The 25,649-nt window shown below is 46.1% G+C and overlaps 2 protein-coding genes across 2 annotated transcripts in view; one reads left to right on the forward strand and one right to left on the reverse strand.

The window, feature by feature from the left end:
• Positions 1-12,355, reverse strand: part of LOC117413012 (nidogen-2-like) — a 29,579-nt gene extending 17,224 nt beyond the window's left edge. The window contains exons 1-8 of the mRNA XM_058986534.1: positions 11,923-12,355; positions 9,207-9,509; positions 6,346-6,584; positions 4,926-5,857; positions 4,064-4,213; positions 2,860-3,105; positions 1,742-1,942; positions 826-1,053 (exon numbers count right to left, since the gene is read on the reverse strand). Coding sequence (XP_058842517.1) covers positions 826-1,053; positions 1,742-1,942; positions 2,860-3,105; positions 4,064-4,213; positions 4,926-5,857; positions 6,346-6,584; positions 9,207-9,509; positions 11,923-12,123 — 2,500 coding nt within the window. The 5' untranslated portion in view covers positions 12,124-12,355. The remainder of the gene's footprint in view (positions 1-825; positions 1,054-1,741; positions 1,943-2,859; positions 3,106-4,063; positions 4,214-4,925; positions 5,858-6,345; positions 6,585-9,206; positions 9,510-11,922) is intronic.
• Positions 12,356-16,364: 4,009 nt separating this feature from the next.
• LOC131697477 (prostaglandin D2 receptor-like) lies at positions 16,365-24,889 on the forward strand. The gene is made up of 2 exons (XM_058986582.1): positions 16,365-17,616; positions 22,401-24,889. The coding sequence occupies exons 1-2, from the start codon at positions 16,810-16,812 to the stop codon at positions 22,641-22,643; spliced, it is 1,050 nt and encodes a 349-aa protein (XP_058842565.1). The 5' UTR covers positions 16,365-16,809; the 3' UTR covers positions 22,644-24,889.
• Positions 24,890-25,649: the final 760 nt, after the last annotated feature.

A 25,649-nucleotide genomic window follows, 5' to 3' on the forward strand; every position in this document is an offset into this window, starting at 1 on the left:
CAGCAGCAGCAGCACCCACCCCCAACCCCTGCAACCCCCACCCCCCCAGCCCTCCATCCCTCCCCAATGTAGACATTCTAGAAATCAAAGACAGATAAGAGCTTTATCAGCAGCGGTCTCCTCTCACTGGCTCGCCCATCCATCAGATCAGTTTATAAGAGGTCTTACTGATCTGGCTGGAGAACTCCCACTGCTAGCCTATCAGTCTGTCCCATTTCAAAGGCAGTAAGTGAGCTGGGTTAAAGAACGACCACTGACTGACCTCCTGCTCGCCTGTGTAAGGGGGGTTCTCGTAAATCTAAATACCTGGACTCCCAGGGATACTAACCACAGCCTGATTCACACTTCCCGAGCAATTTACTGGATGAACACTTCGCGGAAACGCAAATCCATGAGAATTCGGCGTGCTTCTTGGTTTACAAGTGAAGCACTGTGTAAACTGATGCAATGATGATTTCCATCTGGGGATAGGATTTGTGTTTGCTGCTGGAAGCGTTTCGAGCGTGCAAGCCCATGACAGCTCATACCTGGCCTGGGAACTCCCGGTCAATGCTTGCTCGTTTTCAAGGCATGGCAGTTCAGCAGTTTTATAACAGTCCTGCCAGCTCTTTTACACTCCTGCAGCAGTCATGGCTGGCCTGCTGATTAAGAGAAGCTGATCGAGACAAGTTTAGACAACCCGGGAGAGGGTGCTTATGTAACGGGCAGTGCTGAGTGACGGATTCTGAGCCTGGTCTGTGAGACGAGGTTAAAGGCGCTCGCTGGTGCGTGCGCGCGTGTGTGCGTGTGTGCGTGTGTGGACGCCGGTTCACCCGTCACGCTTACCTCTGACAGGGCCGATCTGGTTGGTGAGTGCGTATCTCAGCACCTGCTCCTCCTTGTTGTACAGCATGAAGACACGCTCCACGCTCAGCTGCTGCGTGTCCGGCAGGCTCCTGTGGCGGTGGCGGCAGTCTTGGTACGTCACGTTCTGGCTCAGCTGGTAGGAGAAGGTCTGGGAGCCACTTCCCACAGACAGCACGGTGTACTCTCTGAGTGAGGACGACTTCACCACTGAACACAGAGCAGAAACCGGTCAGATACCTCACCCATCTCACCCACACCCTGATGTGACGCATTTAACACACAACATGCAGATGATTTCACCAAAACGCATCTCGGAACTTATTGCGCTCTTTACTGTGTCGTTGATGTCATTGACGACATTCGCTATTCTGCAACGCAAACCAAGCAGAATCAAGCAGATTAATGACAGACTGAATTGTGAAGACAATCTTCCATTGCCCTACAGCTGAACCACTCGTTCCCGTCTTAGAAAAATGAAAGGACACTACAAGCTTCTCGAGATCACAAAGGCGTTATTATATTGTATAGATCAGAGGGAGCAGAGTGCGTGGGACCTCTACCCCCTGCCCATACAGACCGGCTCTGTGAATACCACGGAACACAGGACTTCAGCCTCCAAGGCTTTTAAAAGCACCACATCCAGCACAGCAGTACAACACAAGTGGCCTGTTTCACAAACCCTGATTAACCTAACGTTACCTTGGGCAAGGTATTGCCAGACGATTGCTAATGAAACCAGACAAAGGTCAAGTTACGCAGAGGTAAATAGCTGGTTTGACAGCCCCATATTAGCACTTCCATGCCTAAGGTAACATTGCAGGATGAGAGTTTTAATCGAGGCAGGGCTCCTCTCTAATGCAGGAGCTTCATTAACCACGGAAAGGGAGAGGTGTACCTGAGGGCAGGTACTGGTACAGCTCCTTGTAGGGCTCCATCTGCACAGTGGCGCCGGGGGACACGAAGGGCACCTGCCCCTGGATCTCAGTGCTCACAGTCAGGTAGTTCTGAGAGTCCAGGCCCTGGGCTTTCTGGATGATACTGAGCCTCTCGTTCCCAGGGTAGAACGTGATATCGGCATAGCGGGCAAACTCAGCACCTGAGAAACACAGGGAATTCTCTTAATGTATCACCATCGTCATCACATCATCATCGCCATCATCATCACCATCATCATCACCATCATCATCACCATCGTCATCATCATCATCATAGCCATCGTCATCACATCACCATCGTCATCACATCATCATCACATCATCATCATCATCATCACCATCACCATCGTCATCATCATCACCGCCATCATCATCACCGCCATCATCATCGTCATCATAATCGTCATCATCATCCCCATGCTGTACATTTCTCATACAGAGCGTTCTTTAGTCTTTTGTGCAGTCAGCTGGGCATACAAAGATGACGTTTAAAAGAATTAATAGCAGTTTGATCCATTCTTGGCTTTGCTGCAAGTTTAATAAGACGTGCCTGAGTTTATTACCTCTACACTGTGGCTGATCAAGCTCGTAGTAAAACCTGGAATGGGTGAAACTGCTGTACAACAGGGGTCTTATTTCCATCCCTGTAATTAGCTTGGTTATGATTAATTCTGACCTATGGAGAGCAAACCATTTGAATCTTATTCTCTCCCTCACACGTGTGTCCTGAACCCCCCCCCCCCCCCCCCCCCCCCCCCCACACACACACACACTGCTGGTCTGATTCCCTTATCTTTATATCCCTGTAAACCCTCTTGCTTTCCCCAGGAGCACATCCAATTCTGTTGTGACTGTATTTGCACTCACTGATTTGACGATCGTCCCTGCAGGTAACTTATTTCATAGTTTTCTCACCTGCTGTGTGAAATAGTTCTACCAGACAGGACCCCCTATTTGCTCTTGCTAAATCTCTCAGTGTTTTTAGTACAACTGCTTTCCAAATGGGAAACTGCCATTGCTCATGGCACACCAGCACCTGTCTAATCCCGGTTTAAGCGACAGATCCCGGTTCTCTTACCCATGACACTGAATCCGTTCTCGTGGCCGGTCAGCTCCAGGGCGAAGAGCCAGCCAAAGAGGCCTCCGATGGGGGAAAGGGGCATCAGCGCCCAGCCGGCAGGCTCGGGGACGTGGCTGACGGCCGTGTAGGCTCTCCCGTCGCTCACCACCACGTAGGCATGCAGGTCCACGCTGCCAAGGTCCACGGGCGTGGCACCCACCAAGACACGCCCGCTCACCTTCCCGTTCACGCGATGGGGCACTCCTGTTGGGCAGCGAAGAGAATAAAGACAAAGAAACGAAATTGAGAAAAACACAGGGGAGGGGCAGAAAGAAACACAATTAGAATTACAAGGATTTCTTGCTTATTCCTACTTGCAATAAACACAATCAGTATCCATCTGCTACAGTTGCAGGGTTAGAAACTCGCATTAGCAACGCAGGCCTGGGTTTCAGAACTATGCATATTATTAAACTAATCAGGTGCCAGGAGTTTGAACTATCAGTTCCCTGCTAAATTCCCTTTTCCCAGCCCTATAGCTGTAGCACAACACCTAATAGCAACCCTACAGCCTCTACCCATGTGCTCTTTGAGTAGGGCATTTAACAGTGCGAGCCACATAATGAAGCTAGAAGAGCTGTACTGTATCTAAGAATGAATACTTGGCGCGTGAAACACTTCTCTTGACCTCTAAAGAATGTCGACGGTCCGGCGCAGTATAAACGGTTCTGTTAGAAGCAACGTCACACTGCAAAGAGCTGATCTGGCAGGAAATAGCTGGAGAGCAGAAACAAGATGACACTGTTCCGATGCATGCCTTATTGGAAGAGTGCCTGGCTCTTACGCGAGCCTGCTGGTCTGCAAAGACAGCAGGCAGCTTTCTAAAAGCTAGACACAAAAAAAAAAACACACAAGGATAAACTAAAAATGTCTTTGTTTTAAAATCATTTAGCATGCTCCCTGTTGATGTAAAGACAGGCCCACTTTGCTAACCACACACAGACCTACCTGACTCAGTGCAGTCTAGACAAAGCGTATGGAGTTCACAAGCCTCCTCTTATGAGTGTCCAGGATCAGGGTCTCAAAGCATTCTGAATTCACTCTGTAACCTGGAGCTGTGTTGTATGCTGAAGATCAGCCTCACTGATGCCTGGCAGGAGTATTAGGTACTAGACCCCCTTTGACCCCTCACACAAGGTAACCTACACTGTAGAGTACATACCGTCTGGCAGGCAGTGCCTCCCGTTTCCATAGTAACCCGACTGGCAATGGCAGCAGAATCCCGACAAGTAATCGGAACAGTAGGCGTGTCGCGAGCACTGCCCCTCAAACTGAGCGCAGGTCTCCCTGCTTTCTGTGTTGTACACAAACACTGCAAAACAGAAAGATTCAAACATCACTGAAAGAACTGGTGCTGCTCTGGAGCCAAGGGCTTTGACCTGGGGCAATGCTGGCTTTCGTTTTCATAGCGGTGTTTGAACAGTCAAATAAAATGAATTTAATAATGCAGGCTACAGTGCCAGCGATGCACTTCAGTAACCCTGCACTTCAGTAACCCTGATGTGAACACCCTGCCCCCCCTTCTTGCAGCCTTCCCCAGACTGAAAACCAGGATTACAGCACTAGCCCACTGTGTTACCTAGACCCACAGGATCCTGTCTGTCTGAGCACACCCCAGCCAGGGGAACCTGGCTTCACCAGATTTGTTGGATCAAAGATCTGGATATTTCTAGAGAAACACATGGGGATAATCCTTTCTCATCCTGTCCGGCACATTCACCAAGGAAAATACATTTTAAAACTCACTCGGGGGGGAAGTAGGAAGGTCATTTACATTTATACTCGCATGTCTTTGAATTGAACTGTCAATATTTACTGAAAGATTATCTGTTGAATGTGATCTATATATAGACACACACACACACTGCATTCAATAACTATAATCTATACTGAAATAATGAAGCCGGTCGATATTAAAGCAAAGATGATCACTGTAAACAGGCCCATGATTGGACACCCCTGCTATAAACAGAACCCCCTCAAACTCAAGAGGAGTTCCAGCTCTGAAGTAAAAACCCTCTCACCTCCAGCGTCCACGTCCACGTCTTCATCCACGCTGACCACGCTCCTGCCCTGTGTGTGGGGGGGGCTGCTCTCTGGCAAGGGGATGACACCCCCCTCTGGGTACACTGCCTGCACGTCTGCCTCCCGGGGCTGGGGGTTGGAGGGCTCGGGGTAAGAAGCCTGGGGGTAAGCGGGCTTGGGGTAAGAGGGCTCAGGGTAAGAGGGCTCAGGGTAAGAAGCCTGGGGGTAAGAGGGATTGGGGTAAGAGGGCTCGGGGTAAGAAGCCTGGGGATAAGAGGGATCGGGGTAAGAGGGCTCTGGGTAAGAGGGCTCAGGGTAAGAGGGCTCAGGGTAGGAAGCCTGGGGATAAGAGGGATCGGGATAAGAGGGATCGGGGTAAGAGGGCTCGGGGTAAGAGGGTTCGGGGTAGGAAGCCTGGGGGTAAGAGGGATCAGGGTAGGAAGCCTGGGGGTAAGAGGGCTCGGGGTAAGAGGGATCAGGGTAGGAAGCCTGGGGGTAAGAGGGATCAGGGTAGGAAGCCTGGGGGTAAGAGGGCTCATGTTTAAGGTGGTGTTCAGGCAGCTGGGTAGTGTCAGTTTCAGAGGGGGGCTGGGTGGCCACAGGGACGGGGCCTGGGAGCTGTTCCGAAGGGTCTTCACTGGCGGGGTAGTGGTTACTGGACTCCGGGGGCTCTGGATATGAAGGCGTGGGATACTCCTCCTCCTCCTCCTGCCCGTCCTCATCCTCGTAGATCTCCTCAGAGTAGTCCTGTTCAGGGTAGTCAGGCTCGGGCTGGCTGGGCCACCCCGGGTTGTTCAGGGTACTGTCCAGAGTCACCACAGAGTCCCCACCGGGCTGAGCACCCCCGGCCTCCGCAGCAACCACGTTATCCAGGGGGAAGCTGCTCCCGATGCGGTAGAGCCACAGCCCAGGCACTCCGGTGTTCCCGACCCTGCAGGGAACGAGAGAAGAGCACAGGTGAACAAAAGGACTGCTGCCACAGGGATCTGTGCAAAAAAACTGCACAAACGCAGCGCTCTCTTAATAGAAAGTTACTGCATGAAACGTTTGAGTTCGATAGACAGGGAGAGTGCGTACCAGCATTGCATTTTAGTTATCATTTTACAAACACCGCCTGGCTCCTATTAATTTGTTTATTAGCGGTTTCGCTGTAAACATGTGAGAAGTTAGTCTGTGCAGTATTTCAGTGTAGAAAGACGGGCCTGGCGTCTCATGCCAACTGAAAGTATTTGAAAAGATTTAAATCAGCCTAACCCTGACCCTGACCCTGACCCCGACCCCGACCCTGACCCTGACCCCGACCCCGACCCCGACCCTGACCCTGACCCTGACCGAACCTAAAGAATGTAGTAACGAGCGTGGGCTGTCGTTGTGCCCCTGTGCCAGTATCTGTGGCGGCTCTCTGCGTGTGGCACTCACTGGTGCAGGTTCTTGACGGTCTGCTCGCTGCTGGTCACGCTGTAGAAGGGCCCCTCTTTCCGCTGGGACAGGAAGCTCAGCTCTCCCCGGCTGAACCCCACGCGCGCCGGCAGCTCCAGCTGCACGTTGTAGGACTCCTTGGGGCGCGTGCCGTAGAACTGCAGCTCCTTGTGCGGGTACAGGAACAGGGCGAAGGTGTCTGTGTCGTCATAGGCCAGCACCACCTGGAACGTGTTCACCTGCCAGGGGGCGAGGGGGGGTGGGGGGGGGGGGGGGGGGGCACAGTGATTCACGGAGTAATTGAGCTGCCAGCTTTCCATTTAGAGGTCTCTTCATGGTTGAGTCTAGATCCCGGAAGAGGAAAGGACCAAGGAGAAGAACGAGGGTGTGGTTTCAACCGAGGGACTGCTGTGACACCAGCGATTTCTGTTCTTTTAAACATACCCCCCCCCCCCCCCCCGCACCAAACAGAATCAACTCCTCCGAGACAACGTTGACTTTATCTCTGAACCACCTCAGGGCTTTAAAACGACAAGCCGACGAGTTTAAAAAGATTCCATAATCTGAGAAAATGTATCCAATCACAGCAGTGCCTCGTTTGAAACCACACCCTCGTTCCTCCCCTAGGTCCTTTCCTCCTATGGGAACTAGCCTCGACCGCCTCTTTATAAGCCCAATGCAATTCCCTCAGCTCCATCCCCACAGCCTTCTTTGGCAGCGGCCATCTCGAACTTGAACTTATTAGCAATTCTGACCAGAGGTCTTCATGAAGACCAATAAAGTCTTTATGTTTGTCTAAATGTATGCTTTAGTTTATTTTTAGTACCACAGTACTACAAGCCATATTTACAAAGGGTTTTCTTTCCCTAACTTAACGATATAAAACTGACAAAACAAACAACTAAGCCATTCTCTTCTCAAGCAGTCACAAGCCATTTCTTTCTCAGTGTTTGTAACATTAACGCAGACTGAAACACATGTAATTCAATACAGGTAGCCCGCAGACTGCTAGGCTGTACACAGTTTAAGGGAAGCTCGCTGCTAAGCTTGTAACAGATGTGTACTGTAGAGGGGATGAATGGAGGCATTTGTCCTTTCTTTTTTTTTGTGAACGTCACTTTAATGTGACAGGCGCCACCCTGTTGGAGACCCGGGCTGCGCCGAGCTGAGACGTTACATCCTGGTTAACGTGGAATCAAAGCATCAGGCAGCTTCCCAGCCCAGGTCTCAAACGGATATTCCGAGGATCCCAATCCCCAGCTCTAATTAGTAAACCACACTGCCTCGGAGCTCTGCTGCAACACGCCTATAAACAAGATTATTTAAAGATGTTATCCTACATCATTAAAAAAAAACACACACACATGGCTGAAAATGGCAAAGCAAGCCTATGAACTGGAGGGATCACAGCTCTGCTGGCTCGTTATAGCTTTGTTTAGCAAGGAAACCACTGAGATGAGAGAATATTGTTTCCCAGAAGAGTGCATATGAAGGCAGACTGAATCCTCTAGTAAAACTTTATGGGCTGGTTTCACAGACCCGAGTAACCGTAGTCTTGAACTACCTTGAGGTCGTCCAAGATTAGTGCAAACCAGGGTCTGTGAAACCTTAGGTTAGTGTCACAAATCCACATGGAATTTCTAGCTAATGTGATTTGCTATTAAATTCAAACATATTTTGGTGACGCTATTTTTCCCACCTGCTCGTATATCAGAGAGCAGACATTTTTAGCTCATTAAACAAGGATGGAAATAAGACTCTTATTGCACAGCAGTTTCACCCATTCCAGGTTTTACTACGAGCTTGATTAGCCACAGTGTAGAGATAGCAAGCTCAGGTGTGTCTGATTAAACTCCTAGTAAAACCAGGAATGGATCAAACTGCTGTGCAACAGGAGTCTAATTTCCATCTCTGTTATACATACATTTCTTTATCTCTGCGATTGAATGTGTTACGACAAGTCTTAAAACAAGAACAACACCATATACTGTACAGCATTCAGAGTCTGTCTTAGCCCCGGTACAATCATTATTAGGATAGACACGTACACACGCCTTTATGTAGTTTTGTTTCTTTGGGATGTTGGCTACTTAAGAGCACTGTGAGTAAGACGAGCCATGATTCAGAATTTCTGCAACGTGCAGCAGCTATTTAAACATCTACCCTGACAGCACAGCAGAGACTCCCAGCCAGCAGCCAGCACATCAGCTTCAATGTGTTTGACACAGCGGTGCAGTCGAGGGGAAACGCAGGTAAACCCACTTCTCACACGGGGAATATGGAGTTTGCCCGCTTCTCATTTAAAGAATAAAGAGTTTAGTCGCTCCTACTCTCCTGTGAGAAGCAGATCCAGGCTATACCAAGGCTTAAAGCCAAGGCATATTGCAGCGTATGATATAAAGTGACTCAGGTGCATTTAATGATGGGCAGAATCCCTTCTGATTAACCTGCAACCCACAATTCTGCACGACCTCCACAACCGGCATGCGTGTAATCTAAGGGCATCTCTGCACACCCTCAGTGCCGATCATGAACACCAAAGCGGTTCGTTCAGTCGTTTCTTTTTTTACCACTACACCACTGGTTTGACAGCAGTGCTTGGTACAGCACTAAGAGCAGCCCAGATTAATGTATAATGGATGACATGGAGATGGACTGCCACGCAGGCCACACTGTGCTTCCTTATAGGAGACTGCTTGGCCAGCGCCTCCATCAAGCCATAACTTCAAACAACGTCAATCATAAGATCTGGTGTGAAACAGACAAGAGGAACACACAAACCCATTGAGGAACTCACTCGGCTGACAGACAGAGACACGCACACACAATCTTCCAGACAGAGGGACAGCGGGAAGCCCTACCCTGTTGGAAGGCACCGAGTTCCGCGTCAGCTCCTCGTACGGCCCCACGCTGTCCCAGGTCGCTATGAAGGCGGCGGTGGGGCTGAAGGTGCTCTCGGGGAAGCCTCTCTTTACTTCCTCGGCCGCCCGGATCAGCACCTCCGTGGAGTCGTCCTCCCGGTAGTAGATCGCTCCCTTCCCGTTGCTCGTGTCCAGATCGGCCAGGAAGGGGGCGATGACTGGGAAATCTGTTGGGAAACCGTCATCCACGTACTGCGTCTCCCGAGGGAAATCCTGCGGCGAGATGATCCCGTTGGTGCCCACCTGAGGAAAGGCAGCAACAATACATTACAAACTGAGGACCCCGTAGTCTCCTGCAGCACGGTCAGGCACCGCTGGCTCATCCACACCAAGTCTTTGTTCCAACATGCACTCAATGATTACATTTTAAAAAATGCTTCCTCTGACAGGGTCAAAAGGCTTTAATCATATCTTACAGCTTAATCCCAGAGTGGCATTGCTACAGGACCGTATCCCGGAGTGGCATTGCTACAGGACCGTATCCCGGAGTGGCATTGCTACAGGACCGTATCCCGGAGTGGCATTGCTACAGGACCGTATCCCGGAGTGGCATTGCTACAGGACCGTATCCTGGAGTGGCATTGCTACAGGACCGTATCCCGCAGTGGCATTGCTACAGGACCGTATCCCGCAGTGGCATTGCTACAGGACCGTATCCCAGAGTGGCATTGCTACAGGACCCTTTCCTGGAGTGGCATTGCTACAGGACCGTATCCCGCAGTGGCATTGCTACAGGACCGTATCCCGGAGTGGCATTGCTACAGGACCCTTTCCTGGAGTGGCATTGCTACAGGACCGTATCCCGCAGTGGCATTGCTACAGGACCGTATCCCGCAGTGGCATTGCTACAGGACCGTATCCCAGAGAGGCATTGCTACAGGCTACAGGACCGTGGGGTTGAACACCCGGGACGTTCAGTCTCATTTTGAAATCTGACAGTATGTATCCATTTGATGCTTCCATCGACCACCCTTGCGCCTGTGTAGAAGACTGCAGCCAACTGATAAGACTCCTTTTACACAGCAGCTTGAGCCAGTGCTTAAAGAACTACACACCTGAACGGATCAAACTGCTCTGCATAGGGAGTGTGATTTCTGTTCCTGTATTGTGTCTGGGAGCGATCTGCAAACCCCCATGGCTGCACGCATCCTGCATTACATTGTGGACTCTTTTAAAACGCTCACCATGGTATATGTATATTTGCACTGTGATGTTTCACTTGACCAGGCTTTTTCCCATACTTACATAGGCTGGACTTGTCCTAGCTTTGTGGTTAACCAAGTTATAACAATGCTATCCATTCCTTACCACACCCGCCTGTGCATTGCTTGCCAGTGCTTCACCGTGCTCTCTGTATGCCCTGCAACGCTCACCAGGCGTTTACCACTGCGCAATGCGCTTTGATATTCCTGTAAGGAGGCTGTGTGGTCCAGTGGTTAAAGAAAAGGAGCTTGTAACCAGGAGGTCCCCGGTTCAAATCCCACCTCAGCCACTGACTCATTGTGTGACCCTGAGCAAGTCACTTAACCTCCTTGTGCTCCGTCTTTCGGGTGAGACGTTGTTGTAAGTGACTCTGCAGCTGATGCATAGTTCACACACCCTAATCTCTGTAAGTCGCCTTGGATAAAGGCGTCTGCTAAATAAACAAATAATACTTAAAGGCGCTATATATACATTGATCTTAGTTACTCGGTGCATACGCCGGCTCTTCTAGCGCGTTAATAAGAGTTCAGCGCAGTTCATTAATACTCGGGGTCGTCTGTAGAGGCTATTTGGGGTCAAAGCACAGCCGGACGTTTACAGAGGCCAGCATTGTGATCGCCGGGTTTTTTATTTTTATTTTTTATAGTAAATCAGGGTTTGGGGGAAAAAAAAGTACCTCAGTTCCATCTCATTTAGTCTCTGCATCGCGTTTGGTCGGACGTGCCGCACTGCAGCCTAATTCAGTGTAACGGGATATTAATGAAAGCTTCATCTTCTGGAACTGTATGACTCCAAGTGATGAAAACATGGATGGTAAAGAAAGCTCGGTCTGTATTGTGGAGTCTTGATTACCTCCTTAAAGGATGCACGGGGAACAACTTAACCCATTCAAAGCATGACCCGTAAAACCAAATGCTTCAACATTAAAGCGACAGAGCATTGAAAACGCGCTCTGGGTGCTGTATGGGGTTAGAATGTGTTGCATATGTGTGTGCTCGACTACAGTACATTAGATGCGAGGAGAGGAATCATCATCATCATTATCATCATCATCATCTTTATTTTCACTTTCCTACACTGTGATCCAGAGTCGCGTCCCAGCTGGCTACTCTTCTTCCTTATGTAAACATACACAGTATACAGATTGCGTTCACATACATGCTTTAATATTGTATGCATATCCCAGTGTAAACGACTCGAGAGGAATTCGTTAGCTATCCCTTCAGTAATGCACGGCACGTACCCATCACGTACAGTTATAGCTCTGCAACTGTATTTTAAAACTCCCGAACAAAAAAAACAACTTTACAAAATCCAAGCAGACCGTCACATTATCCAGCACTGACGTCACCGTGCTCCTAAGAGAACAATTACGCGTTCATGCACAACTGCATGGCAATGCTAACCGGTTAACGCTGCGCTGATCATTACACGGATAACGGGGAGCACTTACGTAGAGCTCGCTGAACTTTGTCTCGTAGAAATACAGCGGTCTCTTCAAGGTAAGCACTTCGGACGTCTCGTCATCCCCTTCTGGGAGAGCGGAGTCTCCGCTGTGAGGTCCGTAAGGGAAGAGGTCTCGCCTTGCAATCGCAGACACCAGGCAGAAAGTCCAGGACAGTTTTAGAAGGAAAACTGTCGCTTTGTCCCACATCTTTTTTTATTTAAATAATAATAATAATAATAATAATAATAATAATAATAATAATAATAATAATAATAATAATAATAATAATAATATTACTGCATTTGGCTTAAATAAACTAAGCTGCTAGAATAGCGAGAGAGTGGGACGGGGGTTTTAAAGTATAGGAGCGCTGTTGCATCTAGCTAGCTGCGCGGCTGTGACTGGACATCCCCACTCAACATTAGGAATTTCAACCCACAACAGATTCCACCTCTGGCCGAAAGCAAGCCCAAGTGGGAGGGCTCAGACTGCAAAGAGGGCGTTAACTGGTTAAGAGTCCTTTGATTGGCACCATCACATCTCCACTAAACCACAAGACAACATCTGGTTCTCATTACACGTTAAAAAAAAATCAGACCCACAAAAGCGCTTCTCACAGCCCTCCTTCACTAACGCCCTGCGCGTTTCTGCTGTGTGATGCGCACGGGTCTCGCAGACACAGTAAAGCAGCTATGATGTAAGGTATGGTATAGCTTTGTAATGTATGTGATTATCATTCGTCGTGTTCGGTCAGTTCCCTCTTAGATCTGCCGGCTCGCCTCCGAGTGGCATGTAACACTTTTCAATAATCTGCTGGGGTGTTGCAGTGTGGCCTCTCACCTCTGTGTTGACTTGTATCTTTTTAATTATACCCGAGGTCAGTTAAGGGTGACACGGTAACCTCTGCTCGGGGGGAGATCACAGGGGGCGCTTGGGGTGACACAAACAGACACACTGACACAAACAGACACACTGACACAAACAGACACACACACACACTGACACTCAGACACACACACACACACACACACTGACACACACACACACACACTCACACACACACACACACACACACTGACACACACACACACTCACACTCACACACACACGGGTTGTTCAAAGCTCAGTTTGGGGTTGTGTGCTTCTTGCACAGATGAGAGATAGGCTGCTAGATCGCTAGATTGATTCACAATCCTTTAAGATGCTACGCGTGTAAAATGTGTAGCCTATTCAAATGAGCGGTGCTTTTCGATAGCAAGTCATTGACGGTACCATATCCACAGCCCGTGCCTTTAGACACACAGAAGATCTGAATCCGGTAGATTAAAATGTGCAGAGTCATCCGCCAGATAGATACACCAAGCACAGTCCGTTTCATTTCCCAAGGGGAACAGGGTGCCTGAATATCACAAGAAAAGTTTGGGAACGAGAAATGGCCATTTCACGCCATTCTCCCCTGCTGGTGGGAACTCGTTTAATAGCACAGAAGCGAGTCTCTTTGGAAATGTTCCCAGTGTTTTAGATCGCACTGCTTCACGTGCTCGGCTATTCCACGCGTTAATAACTCTCTGTGCAGAACAGTGCTTCCTAGATTCTGTTATAAACTCACTTTTACTCCGACTCCCTTTATGCCCGCTTGTTTTTCTCTCTTTTCTATAGTTTTTTTTTTTTTGGGGGGGGGGGAGGTGAACCCCCCCGCCGCTGAGTCTGAGCTGGGAGTTTTCAGAGCAGCGGGACCCCAGCTCCACTCCTCCTCAATGGGGGGGACGGTCACACGGCGTGCAGATTCGGCCGATACCACATTCCAGAGGCTGAGGAAAGCGGACAGCTTTGCGGAGAGCAGCTATCGGCACAAACCCAAGCGGCTGTTTCTCCAAACCTGGAACGGCGATTCAGCCCGATAAACGCAGTGTGTCCTGCATCTGCTTCGCGAGGAAGCCGCAACCCGAATAATCGGCTTGCGCAGCTCTCATAGCCGCTCAGTGCAGCCTATATAACATATACAAATCCCCCTAACTGCTGTATAATGCAAATGTATCCCAAATAAACCCTTACCCTAAATCGCATGGTCTTTACTGACTCAGACCCTATTGAGACATAAGGGTCTAAGGCAGAAATAAGGCACAAAGGTAACCCCAAAATGAGAACAAAGGCTCCGCAGCGCAATCCTCGAGGAAGACCCGTCTGTTTGTCTTTTACACGCTCATTAATATCATACCATGGGCGTGGCGGCAATACTGCTGTTAGGGTACGTGTCATTTCGCACATTATCTAAACCTGCTCGAATACTTGTGATGCAGCCCGTTTATTTTAGTTTGAACGTTTGCGAAGTATTCAAATGTTATTACCCGCGTCACGAATGAGCCGATAATCTTAACCAGCATGTTTCAAACACACCAGGGTGTAGTTTATTTTAATTGTTACAGAATAAAGTATCGAAATACTAATTTTTAATATCCCATTATACAGAATGAAGAATGAAATGGGACATAATCAAATGTCTAGTTTTATATAAATTAAATTGAGCTTCTCGTTTGAAATACTGTACGTTAAAAAAATGTTAACATCCACTTCAGGCAGTTCTCTTTAAAATGGGATTTCTTTATCGTTTCTTAAAAAAGATGTGGTTGCCAGCCGCGCAGTACACGGGGCGACACCGCCCTCTGCTGGCAATGTGTAGGTATTACAGTAGCCTGTTTAATGTACCGGTTCTGTCTTTAGCACGATAAGGCTTTTGATCCTCTGTGTTATTTCAGTATATTTCGTATGACAAGCACTTTGCTGTTGTTTCTCTGCTTCGCGACGTTTTAACAGAAACGATTAATTATAACCATTAGAAGCTTGAGTAAGTTCAATTGAACTCTTCAAAAGGTACACCTGACTTATCCTCTGAGACTTTGTTTGTTGCTAAAACATTCCATGTGTTCAGCGTAGAAACCAATGCAAACCAAACAGAACTAAAACGAGGGCTTCCGAAATATGACGCATAGGATGCGGAACGTGCTAAGTGACGCGCTTGCTGTATTTTAAACTTTGTAATACAAGGTCCACAAGGTGGCGCCACAACATAAGGCTGAAACTAAAATCTTCTTGCGGTGGATCCGCTATCTGAAGTCCAGTCAGATCCGCACACTGTAGAATCAGTTCGGTAAACGGCCACACCCTTTCCGAGAAATGAAAATATACAGGAACGAAAAGCCGCACATACAAAAGGCTTTTGTGCTGCAGCAGATACCCCCCCCCCCCCCCCACACACACACACAGACGTGTCGGGAACAGGGCTGTTTACACCCTCTCTGTACGGAGGGGGGGTATCATTGACTGGACCGGTACCTTCAGTTAATTCCGGATGTCATTTGCATGGTCCGTGGGTGATAGTAACCTGGTTATGTAGCAAACAAGCTTCATAACACAAAATTAAAGAATGATTAGCAAGCATCTGCGGAGCAAGGCTTTTTGAAAAGTTCATTCACCTCTTGGCAATACATTTTACAATAACGTATTAAACAAATGTAGCGTGAATTTCCTAAAGAGAGCCGCGAGGTCTTGCGCTGTAAATGGGATTGTAAACGTGTACTTTGCTTTACCTAGAACTTACACAACATTAACCACCAAACCAAAACATGTGTGTTTAAACTAATGGGTGGACATATTCGAACTAAATCCGTGTTAACATAACAGACTAAACAAACGTATAAACCAGAACATGAAATAAAAATCTCTATCTATCTATCTATCTATCTATCTATCTGTCTGTCTGTCTGTCTGTCTATCTATCTGTCTGTCTGTCTGTCTGTCTGTCTGTCTGTCTATCTGTCTGTCTGTCTGTCTGTCTGTCTGTCTGTCTGTCTGTCTGTCTGTCTGTCTGTCTGTCTGTCTGTCTGTCTATCTATCTATCTATCTATCTATCTGTCTGTCTGTCTGTCTGTCTGTCTATCTGTCTGTCTATCTATCTGTCTGTCTGTCTGTCTGTCTGTCTGTCTATCTGTCTGTCTGTCTATCTATCTATCTGTCTGTCTGTCTATCTGTCTGTCTATCTATCTATCTATCTGTCTATCTATCTGTCTGTCTATCTATCTGTCTGTCTGTCTGTCTGTGTGTCTGTGTGTCTGTCTGTGTGTCTGTCTGTCTGTCTGTGTGTCTGTGTGTCTGTCTGTCTGTCTGTCTGTCTATATCTATCTATATATAAATACCGTAAACTAAATGCACGGAACAGATTACAAACACATTCATTTTAGTGCTCATTTGAATTGTGTGTGTTTAAAATATGTAGCACAATATTTGTTTAAAAAATAGCCACACCCCTAAGGCTGATTTGACTAAACCACTTCGAGACCAAAGTTAAACACCTTATCTGTGCTGCTTATCGAGTTTTTATCGAACTGTTTTGAAAACACGGGTATTGACGCGTGATCTCGTGAACACTATTTATCCGATTTGTTGCAGAATTTCCTGTTGAATACACTCGTGCAGGCTAGCTATACCCATCGCGTTTCACTGCTGTCACATGCACAGCGATCCGGGCAGTGGAAGCGCAACGCAGACCTTTCCACTCGTCAGTCTCCTCAGACTGCCTGCATTGTGGCACCGTTCCGTGTGAGCAGAGAGCGGCTTGGGCAAAGAGCGCCGTCCCGATCACGATCCGCGTTTCAGAGCCCTCATAGAAGGACATCGCATGAGTAGAAACACAGCAGTCATCGATAATCAGAAGAAACTCAGGACCAGAACCGCCACGGCTTATCAGACAGTACCACTGCGTTTCTAGTGTTCAGATCCTGTGTTTTTTAGTTTTTTTTTTTTACCTCTAAGCCTGCCTGTGTGAGCAGGTATAGGGTATCCACAGCGTGGACTGACTGTGTAAAAAGTTGTGTGCGCAGCGCATTCTGGAGAGGGATGAGTGTGTCCAATGATTCGGAAGGAAGTCCAAATCGGACGACAATCGATGAAAACAACAGCGTGGTCCCTAGCGCCGTGCTGTTCGCCCTGGGGGTAGTGGGCAACCTCATCGCCCTGTGCATCTTATACCGGCACAAGCACAATAGCAACCGCGTCTCCGTCTTCTACGTGCTAGTCACCGGCTTGGTCTGGACCGACTTGCTGGGGAAGCTGGTGATCAGCCCCATGGTCCTGGCCTGTTACATTACAAGGCAGCGCTTGGCACACGGCATGCAGTGCAACGCGTTCGGTGCGCTCATGGTTTTTTTCGGCTTGTGCTCAATGTTCATCCTGCTTGCAATGGCTGTGGAGTGCTGGCTCTCTATCGGGCACCCATATTTTTACCAGCGGCATGTGAACCGCAGGAAGGTGCTTCTGATGTTCCCGTTCATCTATCTGTTTAGCCTGCTGTTCTGTGCCTTGCCGCTGATCCTCGGGGATGAGTTCGGCAAGTACAAGACGTATTCCCCGCACACCTGGTGCTACATCGCCATGAAGCGGCCGCATCACATGTACTCGGTGCTGTTCGGATCTCTGACGGGCATGCTGATACTCTTGATCGTAGCGTTCAACCTCTCGGTGATGATCAGCCTCCTGAAGATGTATAAACTGTCCCGCAAACAGAAAATACGGTGCGCGTCTTTCGAGGGAGCCGAGAACCAGCGAGCCCGGGCTCCGCACAACGGCCACGCCGAGGAGATCGACCACCTGGTCCTGCTGGCGCTCATCACCGTCATCTTTATAATCTGCTCAGTCCCAGTCACTGTAAGTATCGATATCACCCGCTTTATAACATTTCTGTTGTTTTTTTTTTTAATAGCCCAAACACAAACATTTCAGCTCGTGCTTTTCAGCTGCCATTGCAAACAGAAAGTTTCTCCCTGTTTCAGGTCTGCGCACTAGAACGTGTTACACGCGTTAGGTCTTGAATGAGCTGTATACCTGCAGGATGCATTGCACTTCTAAAGTGATATCGTCACAGTAACAACAGTAATTCGTGCTGGCATATTATCCCTGTTCTTTTAAGCGGATCTTTGGGTCATTTTTGGAGTTTCTTGATTGTTTTAACCTATAGATCGATTCCAAAATTATTGATATTAAAGTTTTTTTTTTTCATAGCCTACAGATATTTTTGTATTCATTTTATGCATCAATGAATTCCACCAGTAGCCCAATCGTTTTTTATATTTTATTTGAAATTAGCAAGGAGGACGATACACGTTGTGCCTTAATTTTGCACCAATCAGTCATCATACCTCCTGGGCTGTAATAATATAAACTCCCGATGCTATCGTAGTTTGTAACCTTTCCGGGAGTGTGCGGCTATAGCTGGACTGCGAGGAGGCGACACTGTGATCTGAACTCGTTTCGTTTTGCCTGGTATTGCCGCGCGGCTGCGTGGTTTTCTGCGGTTTGTATTCAAATCTTGAATCCTGACCTCGTACGTTTTGAAACCCTTTCCCGTTTCCCTTCCTCTTAAGGTCGATAAAACAATATACATGTTTCGCTTTCTTCAAGTCAGATATTATTCAGTAAAAACTTTTCCACGGGAGCTGCTTAATTCTTTATGTTTACGGTTTTTTTTTTGTTTGTTTTTTGTTGTTGATGAATAATGGTACATATTTATACAGTTAAACATAAAAACTACCGATGGGGTGACTCCGGTGTTTTATTGATATCCTCGTTCTCTCTTACCTTCCTGCATTAGGACAAGGTGGAGCCTTGTAATAACGATTCATCCTGAGATCCATTTACTGCGCTCTCTGATCAGAGACTTTCCTAATATTAGGTGGCAGAATACGTTCATCTATATTATTATTATTATTATTATTATTATTATTATTATTATTATTATTATTATTATTATTATTGTTTTATTATTATTATTATTATTATTATTATTATTATTATTATTATTATTATTATTATTATTATTTGATGACTTTGTTAATTCTAAATTAACATCTAAAATACATACAATTTCCTTTCTTTTTTATTTTATAAGATGTTTATCTGTATATAAGCTATACGTACAGACAGACATACACATATACACATATACATACAGCAAACATCTCTTAAGAGAAAAATAATCTTTTGTGAACTAAGTGGTTTGCTTGTGTTTGGACAGACAGAATACATTATTGACAAACACACTGCAGGAGAAATATTTAAAAAAAAAAAAAAAAAACTAACGTGTCCTTCAAAAGAGCGCATTCAGGGATGATGTAAGTTAAGGAGAGTGTGTGTAACGATAGTTAAGATCTCTCACACACCCTGGTTACTACCAGCACAGGGACAGAACAGACAGCGGCGACAGAAATACAAATCTATTTTTAATCTTCCATCTGATCAGCGGATTCATCATGACGATCCAAGTCTTGAGAAGAAATGTACTGCAGTTATAAAAAAGTGTGTATTAAAAAAAAATGAAGAAAGCAATGACTCCACTGCAACCAGAAAATAACCCCGCGCCTGGTTCGTGTTCTCTATTGATATTGGGGTCTAGGATCGCTCTAACTCTACATGATCCTGCTGGCGTTTCCAGCACGGTTATTGCTCCAATGCGACATCAGGTTATATTTACTAACCCCTAAAAAGGACACATTTAATATATCAGAAAGCTGCTTGTTCACAGTTAATAAACAATAAAAATGACCACTTAAAAGTAGCGTTTCTAGTGGCAAATCACACGGCCATTTCCACTGTGGATTATTGTCTGAGCTCGTCGGACACTGTGAATGAAAACACCCTGCATCGGTCTCAAAGACACCCGCTGCTCAGAACTCAGTGCACAGCAGTGATACATTCAGTCCTGGGGCTCTGCTTTTTCATTTTTCATTTTATTTTTTTATTATCGTTTCTTTCCGGAAGAGGTAGACAGGTTTTTGTTAAAGTAGCTGTCTTTCATTACAAATGCTAGTTGCAGATAGTTACGGTTGAAAGATCGTCCCTCGCCGCTATCTACAGGGTATTTCTGTCCCCTAACAAGAGATATTTATTGACAACACGCCATAATACACGAACCAATGATCACTGCACTTTATCTGGTAGCTAATATCCCTTCCTTCAATCAACAAACTTTAGTTTAGTCACACACTCGGTATGCACATTCGCGCAAGCACACTCCATAACGTTGAATATGTGTTGTACTTGGAGCTTCCTTAACGTTGCAGTTTCAAATGGTTGATGGTCATCCTGGTCCTCTTCTGACACTGAACATTATTTGAATGTATTTTGTGCATGCCCGCACAAAGAGCGGTGTAGACCCCTCAGTGTTTTGTTCTGCCCCATCTACCCCACCACACCACACCACACCCCACCCCACCCTACCCGACCCGAACTCCACTCCACCCCACCCCACCCCACCCCACATCATTATGGAAAGTCTGGCGCCGCTGTCATGGATAATCTGCCCCGCCACCGCCACTAATTGACGAGCTTTCGTTACTAAACTTGCATGCTTGTTGCGCAGTAATGGTTGGAGCCAGTGTCTACATTTTAGACAAAAAGTAATTTAGAGGTCCATTTTAATGTAATAGTTTTAATAAAATGAAGATTACTAGCATGCCGTTTTAATAGCATCACAGTGATAAATATTTGCTTTGTATTATTAAATGCCGATCAGAAATCGTATCATTGTGTGGTGCCGTGCCCTAGCATAGCGTCACGCATTACCGGGGATGATTACGCAGGAGGCAAGACAGCACAGGAGAATCAGGATTCATTTGTGTAATGTATCTCTGAACACCCTGACCGTTAACCGAACAATACAGGATCGCCCAGTGAAACAGAGGCAATGCTTAGGGAATGGCTGATTAAACAACACGCAGAACTACATCTATTGTACGTCGCCCTGGATAAGGGCGTCTGCTAAGAAATAAATAATAATAATAATAATAATACATGCATACATACATACATACATACATACATACATGCATGCATGCATGCATGCATACATACATACATACATACATACATACATACATACATACATACATACATACATACATACATACATACATACATACATACATACTCTCTCTCTCTCTCTCTCTCACACACACTCTAGATCATTCTATAAACATATTATTCAATGTTTGGATCATCATTAACAAGTTGTAAAGTAATCGCATTTACAAGGTTTGTTGGAATTGCTTTTTCTTTAGCTGTTAAACAAGTCAGTCACAAGGACCTCCCTGAATGACACTGAGTATGTTGAATGACAGATCGTGTTTATTTCGCGGTGTTCTCGGCAAAGGTCCAAAATTAGCATTTGCCTTTTTTTTTTTTTTTTTTTTTTTTTTCAAAAATATGGGTTGAAAAAAAATGTGTCTTCCATTAACACATTCCCGGTAGACTACTTCTCATATTTAATTCAGTTGCTGGAGCATGCTGGGGGCGGTCTGTACAGATTCCCATCCGTTGATAGATTTCATTTTAAATTCCCATCAGCGCATAGATTTGTGTGTGATTTCATTCCGTTTCATTGCATTTCGTCAACGTTGCTCTTACACACAGCGCAAGACATTTGGCAGAACAGCATCTTACTTTTTTTTTTTTTTTGCCGAACTTGTTCAAAAGTAAATACGATCATAATTTGTTTCATTAGTTTTGTCGTTCCTGTTAGTGATCAGATCATTTTCAAATTAGCTTTTTTTCTTCTAGATGTCATTTTTTATTATTATTATTATTATTATTATTATTATTATTATTATTATTATTATTATTATTATTATTATTATTGCAAATGCCACATGTTATTTTTTCATAGACTCTGTCGATGTCACACAGTGCATGGCTAAGCCCTAGTAAATCAGAGTAGCAGATTTACTCTGCTATCCAAATATCTGTCTATTGCTTCCTGTCCCTGTGACACGGAGTTAAGGGTCTGGGCTCTTCTAGGAGAGCTGTGTTTGGCAGTAGAACTCATCTGGCAGGACACCAGCACTCATCCATTTAAATCTATATTTCACTGCCTTTCACTGTGCCAATAATAATACAAGCGAGGAACGCAACGAACGGGCACTTTATTAATGATTTACACATTGAAAGATGTTTCAACAAGCCGGTGTGCTCGGATTGCATAATAACATCACAGAGTGAAAAGCGCTTCGAATCGAAGCTCTAGATCACTAAGAGGGGAAGCTCCCGGCACACCACACTCTCCCAGTTAGCCTCGCCTTTCCCTTTGACTTTGAGAGGCAGCAGCAGGTGTGCAGATTCATGACAATAACACAGCAACAGCAAACACGTATATACTGTATAGAGGCATGCTGCAGAGGTGGAGTCATGCAAGCAGGTTTCAAATCCAGTTTGCGTCTAGTTGGTGGAAAGAGGCGACTGGCTTGACAGACAGCAGGGAGCGAAGGCCTCTTATTGATCTTTAGTCCTCCTGATCGGTAAGTGAGGAGACGTTCAGGAATAATATTGATTAAAAAGTGACCCGCAAGGGAACAAAAGGCATCGCGGCAAAGAACTGCTTGAGCAGAGAGGGCTGAATGAGTCTGGCACTCAGAGACCGTGTTTCTTTCTTTCTTTGACAGGTGCGCACATACATTGGAGCCTCCCAAGTAAGCGATAACGATGAAGCCAAGGACCTGTTGGCGCTGCGGTTCCTCTCGGTGAACTCCATCGTGGATCCCTGGGTCTTCATCATCTTCCGCACCTCTCTCTTCCGGACGATGGCTCACAAGCTGTACGACAAGCTGTGCCACACCAGGGCCCGGCACAGCGTGCAGCAGGGAACTCCTGACAAGCCAGCACAGCAGCAGGACCTGGCTGCCTAGCCCAGCGTGTGGGAAACGCAGAGGGTTCATTGAAATCCGTAACTGGGAACGAAGGCTGTGGTTTTCAATGGCGTCCCGACAGGACATTGTGACGTCACGACTCGCTCGTTTAGTCCGTTGCAGGACCTTCAGGGTAATGGTCATGCCTCCCACACCAGTGTCGCCTTCTTCGTGACGAGTGACTCGAATGTGGGTCACAGTGTTGTTCTTGTTCTACAGCTGGCGTCTCGCTGTTTCATCTGTGGAACAACTCGGAGAGCAGCTGAGCGAGGCTGTAGACAGTGAAGACACAGACACAGCACTACTGTATTAGACTTTGAGGCTTGATCATTATGAATCTCTTTTAATGGCTGAAGTTTAATCAAAAACCTCGATAACATGGCTGTCGTTGTTAGATAATATGTCTGTATTGGGCTGCTTCAGTACAACAAGGCTAACACTGAACTTAGAATTTAGATTCAGAACACTAATGCCTCCATTCTGAAGGCAAATTTCAGAGAGGTACTCTAAGTATATAAGGGTACCTACTTTTGTAAGAAAACATGGGTGCACGTTTGTGAAGCGTTTCCTCTGGTCTTTAAGCTGTAACACTTTATAACCCATTTGCCTCCGTTACTCATTTATTAATTCAGTGCATGTCAGCTAACAACCAGCAGATCTGCAATAAGGGTTTATTAAGACTGATATTGGCAGTTTCCAGCTCCAGCAGATATCTGACATAACCTGCGTAAAACATGTGCTATTAAGTTCTGGAATAATACTGATGTTGTGAACTTCAATAAATGGGTAATAGAGGCAAATGAAATCCTTGGTGATAGCAGATACTGACATCACTGGGGTTAACCCTGTGTGCTCTGGTAACAGCGGTTCCATCACGCCCCCTGCAGGAGACTCTTTCCATGAGCTGACAAGGGGATCGTATACTGACGAGCAATGAGCGCCACTAAAACCCCTCGCCTGACAGGAGAAAGCACTAGGGAAGCAATTGGAAGCCTTGAACTTAAAATAGGTTTGTAGCACATTTCAAGTGCAAACCCAGCACTTTATCTAAGCACTGAGCTCCTGAAACCCACTGCGGTAGCTTCCACTCCAGACACTGAGGCAGTACTACAAGCCATGTTAAAAGCAGTGTGCCGATCAAGAGAGACAACGCGCCACGCAACCCATTCCAAACATGCACAATTGCTCTCCTTATAGCTAGGTCACGATAGCTTGCCAGCACATAAACACAAATGAATTTCACAGTGCACTGTTTCCTGTACAGTCGTTTCCTCTGCCAGCACTCCTGGTAGACACACCACTGACCCTGTAGATTTGAATAGAGGAACGTTAAGGATACATTAATGGACTTTAGATATGTATTGTATTGTATTGTATTGTATTGTATTGTATTGTATTGTACTAAAAAAGACTATTGGACCAGATTCACAACAGGCAGTTTCGCCAGTGCAAAAACGAAATGTTAATGCGATGGTAGGTATGATCCTTCAGGGGCTGCTTGCTGCTTTTCTGTATCATTTTAACTAATAGGTTTTCAGTTTAAAAATAATCTGGCGCAAGCTTAAAATGCTTTGTGAATCTGGCCCCCTTCGGTGTAAAATAATGACTCTGCATGTGAAACGTTTAAGTATTGGAGGTATGATGCAGATGCATCTCCTCTCATGTCAGTATGTGTTGCATTAATAACACTGTTAACACTGTCTGTATGTCAATGGTGTGGGCAGCAGTGTGGAGTAGTGGTTAGGGCTCTGGACTCTTAACTGGAGGGTCGTGGGTTCAATCCCAGGTGGGGGACGCTGCTGCTGTACCCTTGAGCAAGGTACTGTACCTAGATTGCTCCCGTAAAAACCCAACTGTATAAATGGGTAATTGCATGTAAAAATAATATAATTGTATGTAAAAATAATGTGATATCTTGTAACAATTGTAAGTCGCCCTGGATAAGGGCGTCTGCTAAGAAATTAACAATAATATTTGCATGCAAGTGTGAAGAGCAAGGTGAGCCAGGATAGTCAGTGGCATTGCTGAAGTACAGCCTACATGGTATGTATGTAAATGTGGTTAGCTGTGGTGCATGATGTGACTTTATTGAGTGTCCTCAGTGTATATATATAATAATTGTAAGCCTAATGTGTCTGAGAAATGTTGTTTTCACGTGCTTGTTGTTGTTTATTGTACCTGATGTACAATGTGATGTTTACCACAGAACAGCTGGAGATGTACAGTAAAGGCCTATTCTATTCAAAGCGGTCTTGATTACTTGATGCATCCTATTGTCCTATAGAATGTGTGTTGAAAGAAGGTGAGAGAGAGCACCCGCTACTGTTGTGCTTGTGATGAATCAACATGAGCCTGATGCACGCACACAGAAAGGCTGTCTGTCAGCGACGCTCTTCCCCAGCCACGGCTGCACACACAGGCACAGAGTCCGCTCTGCTCCAGGGCGCAAGCACCCATGGGGGGAACTAAGCTCACCCCATGACATGTCATGTTAAAAACGTTGCCCTGAAATCAAACCAAAAAAACCGTAGTGTGGAGGCTTCACAATCACAACTATTGTAGCTGTTAAAAAGCAAAACGTTAAAGGCTGTACATTAAATTACAGCTGAGTAAAATGAACAAGTGGCCCATAAACATGTTTGAGAGACAGACAGACAGACAGACAGACAGACAGACAGACAGACAGACAGACAGACAGGCGCCTTCATATTTTGGCCACTGCTGTAGATTTCCGTCTTCGGCACTTTAGTTTATGTCCTGTTTCTGACAAACACTCGAGATAATAACAACATGTTTCTCTGTTCCCACAGCTGTGCAGAGCGACCTGTTTCAGCTCCAGATGTTACTGCACTGCTCTGGAAATCATCTATTAAACAAGTGGCACGGTTCTCAGGAATGCTTACACTGAGAGACTGCTTACACTGTAGTTACTGAGTAAATACATGTGTGCTTACACATCATTACAATCTTATTATGCATAGTTACAATCTACTTAATGTGTACAAC

Source organism: Acipenser ruthenus, chromosome 15 (genome assembly GCF_902713425.1).
Source record: "Acipenser ruthenus chromosome 15, fAciRut3.2 maternal haplotype, whole genome shotgun sequence".
NCBI classification, from domain to species: Eukaryota; Metazoa; Chordata; class Actinopteri; order Acipenseriformes; family Acipenseridae; genus Acipenser; species Acipenser ruthenus.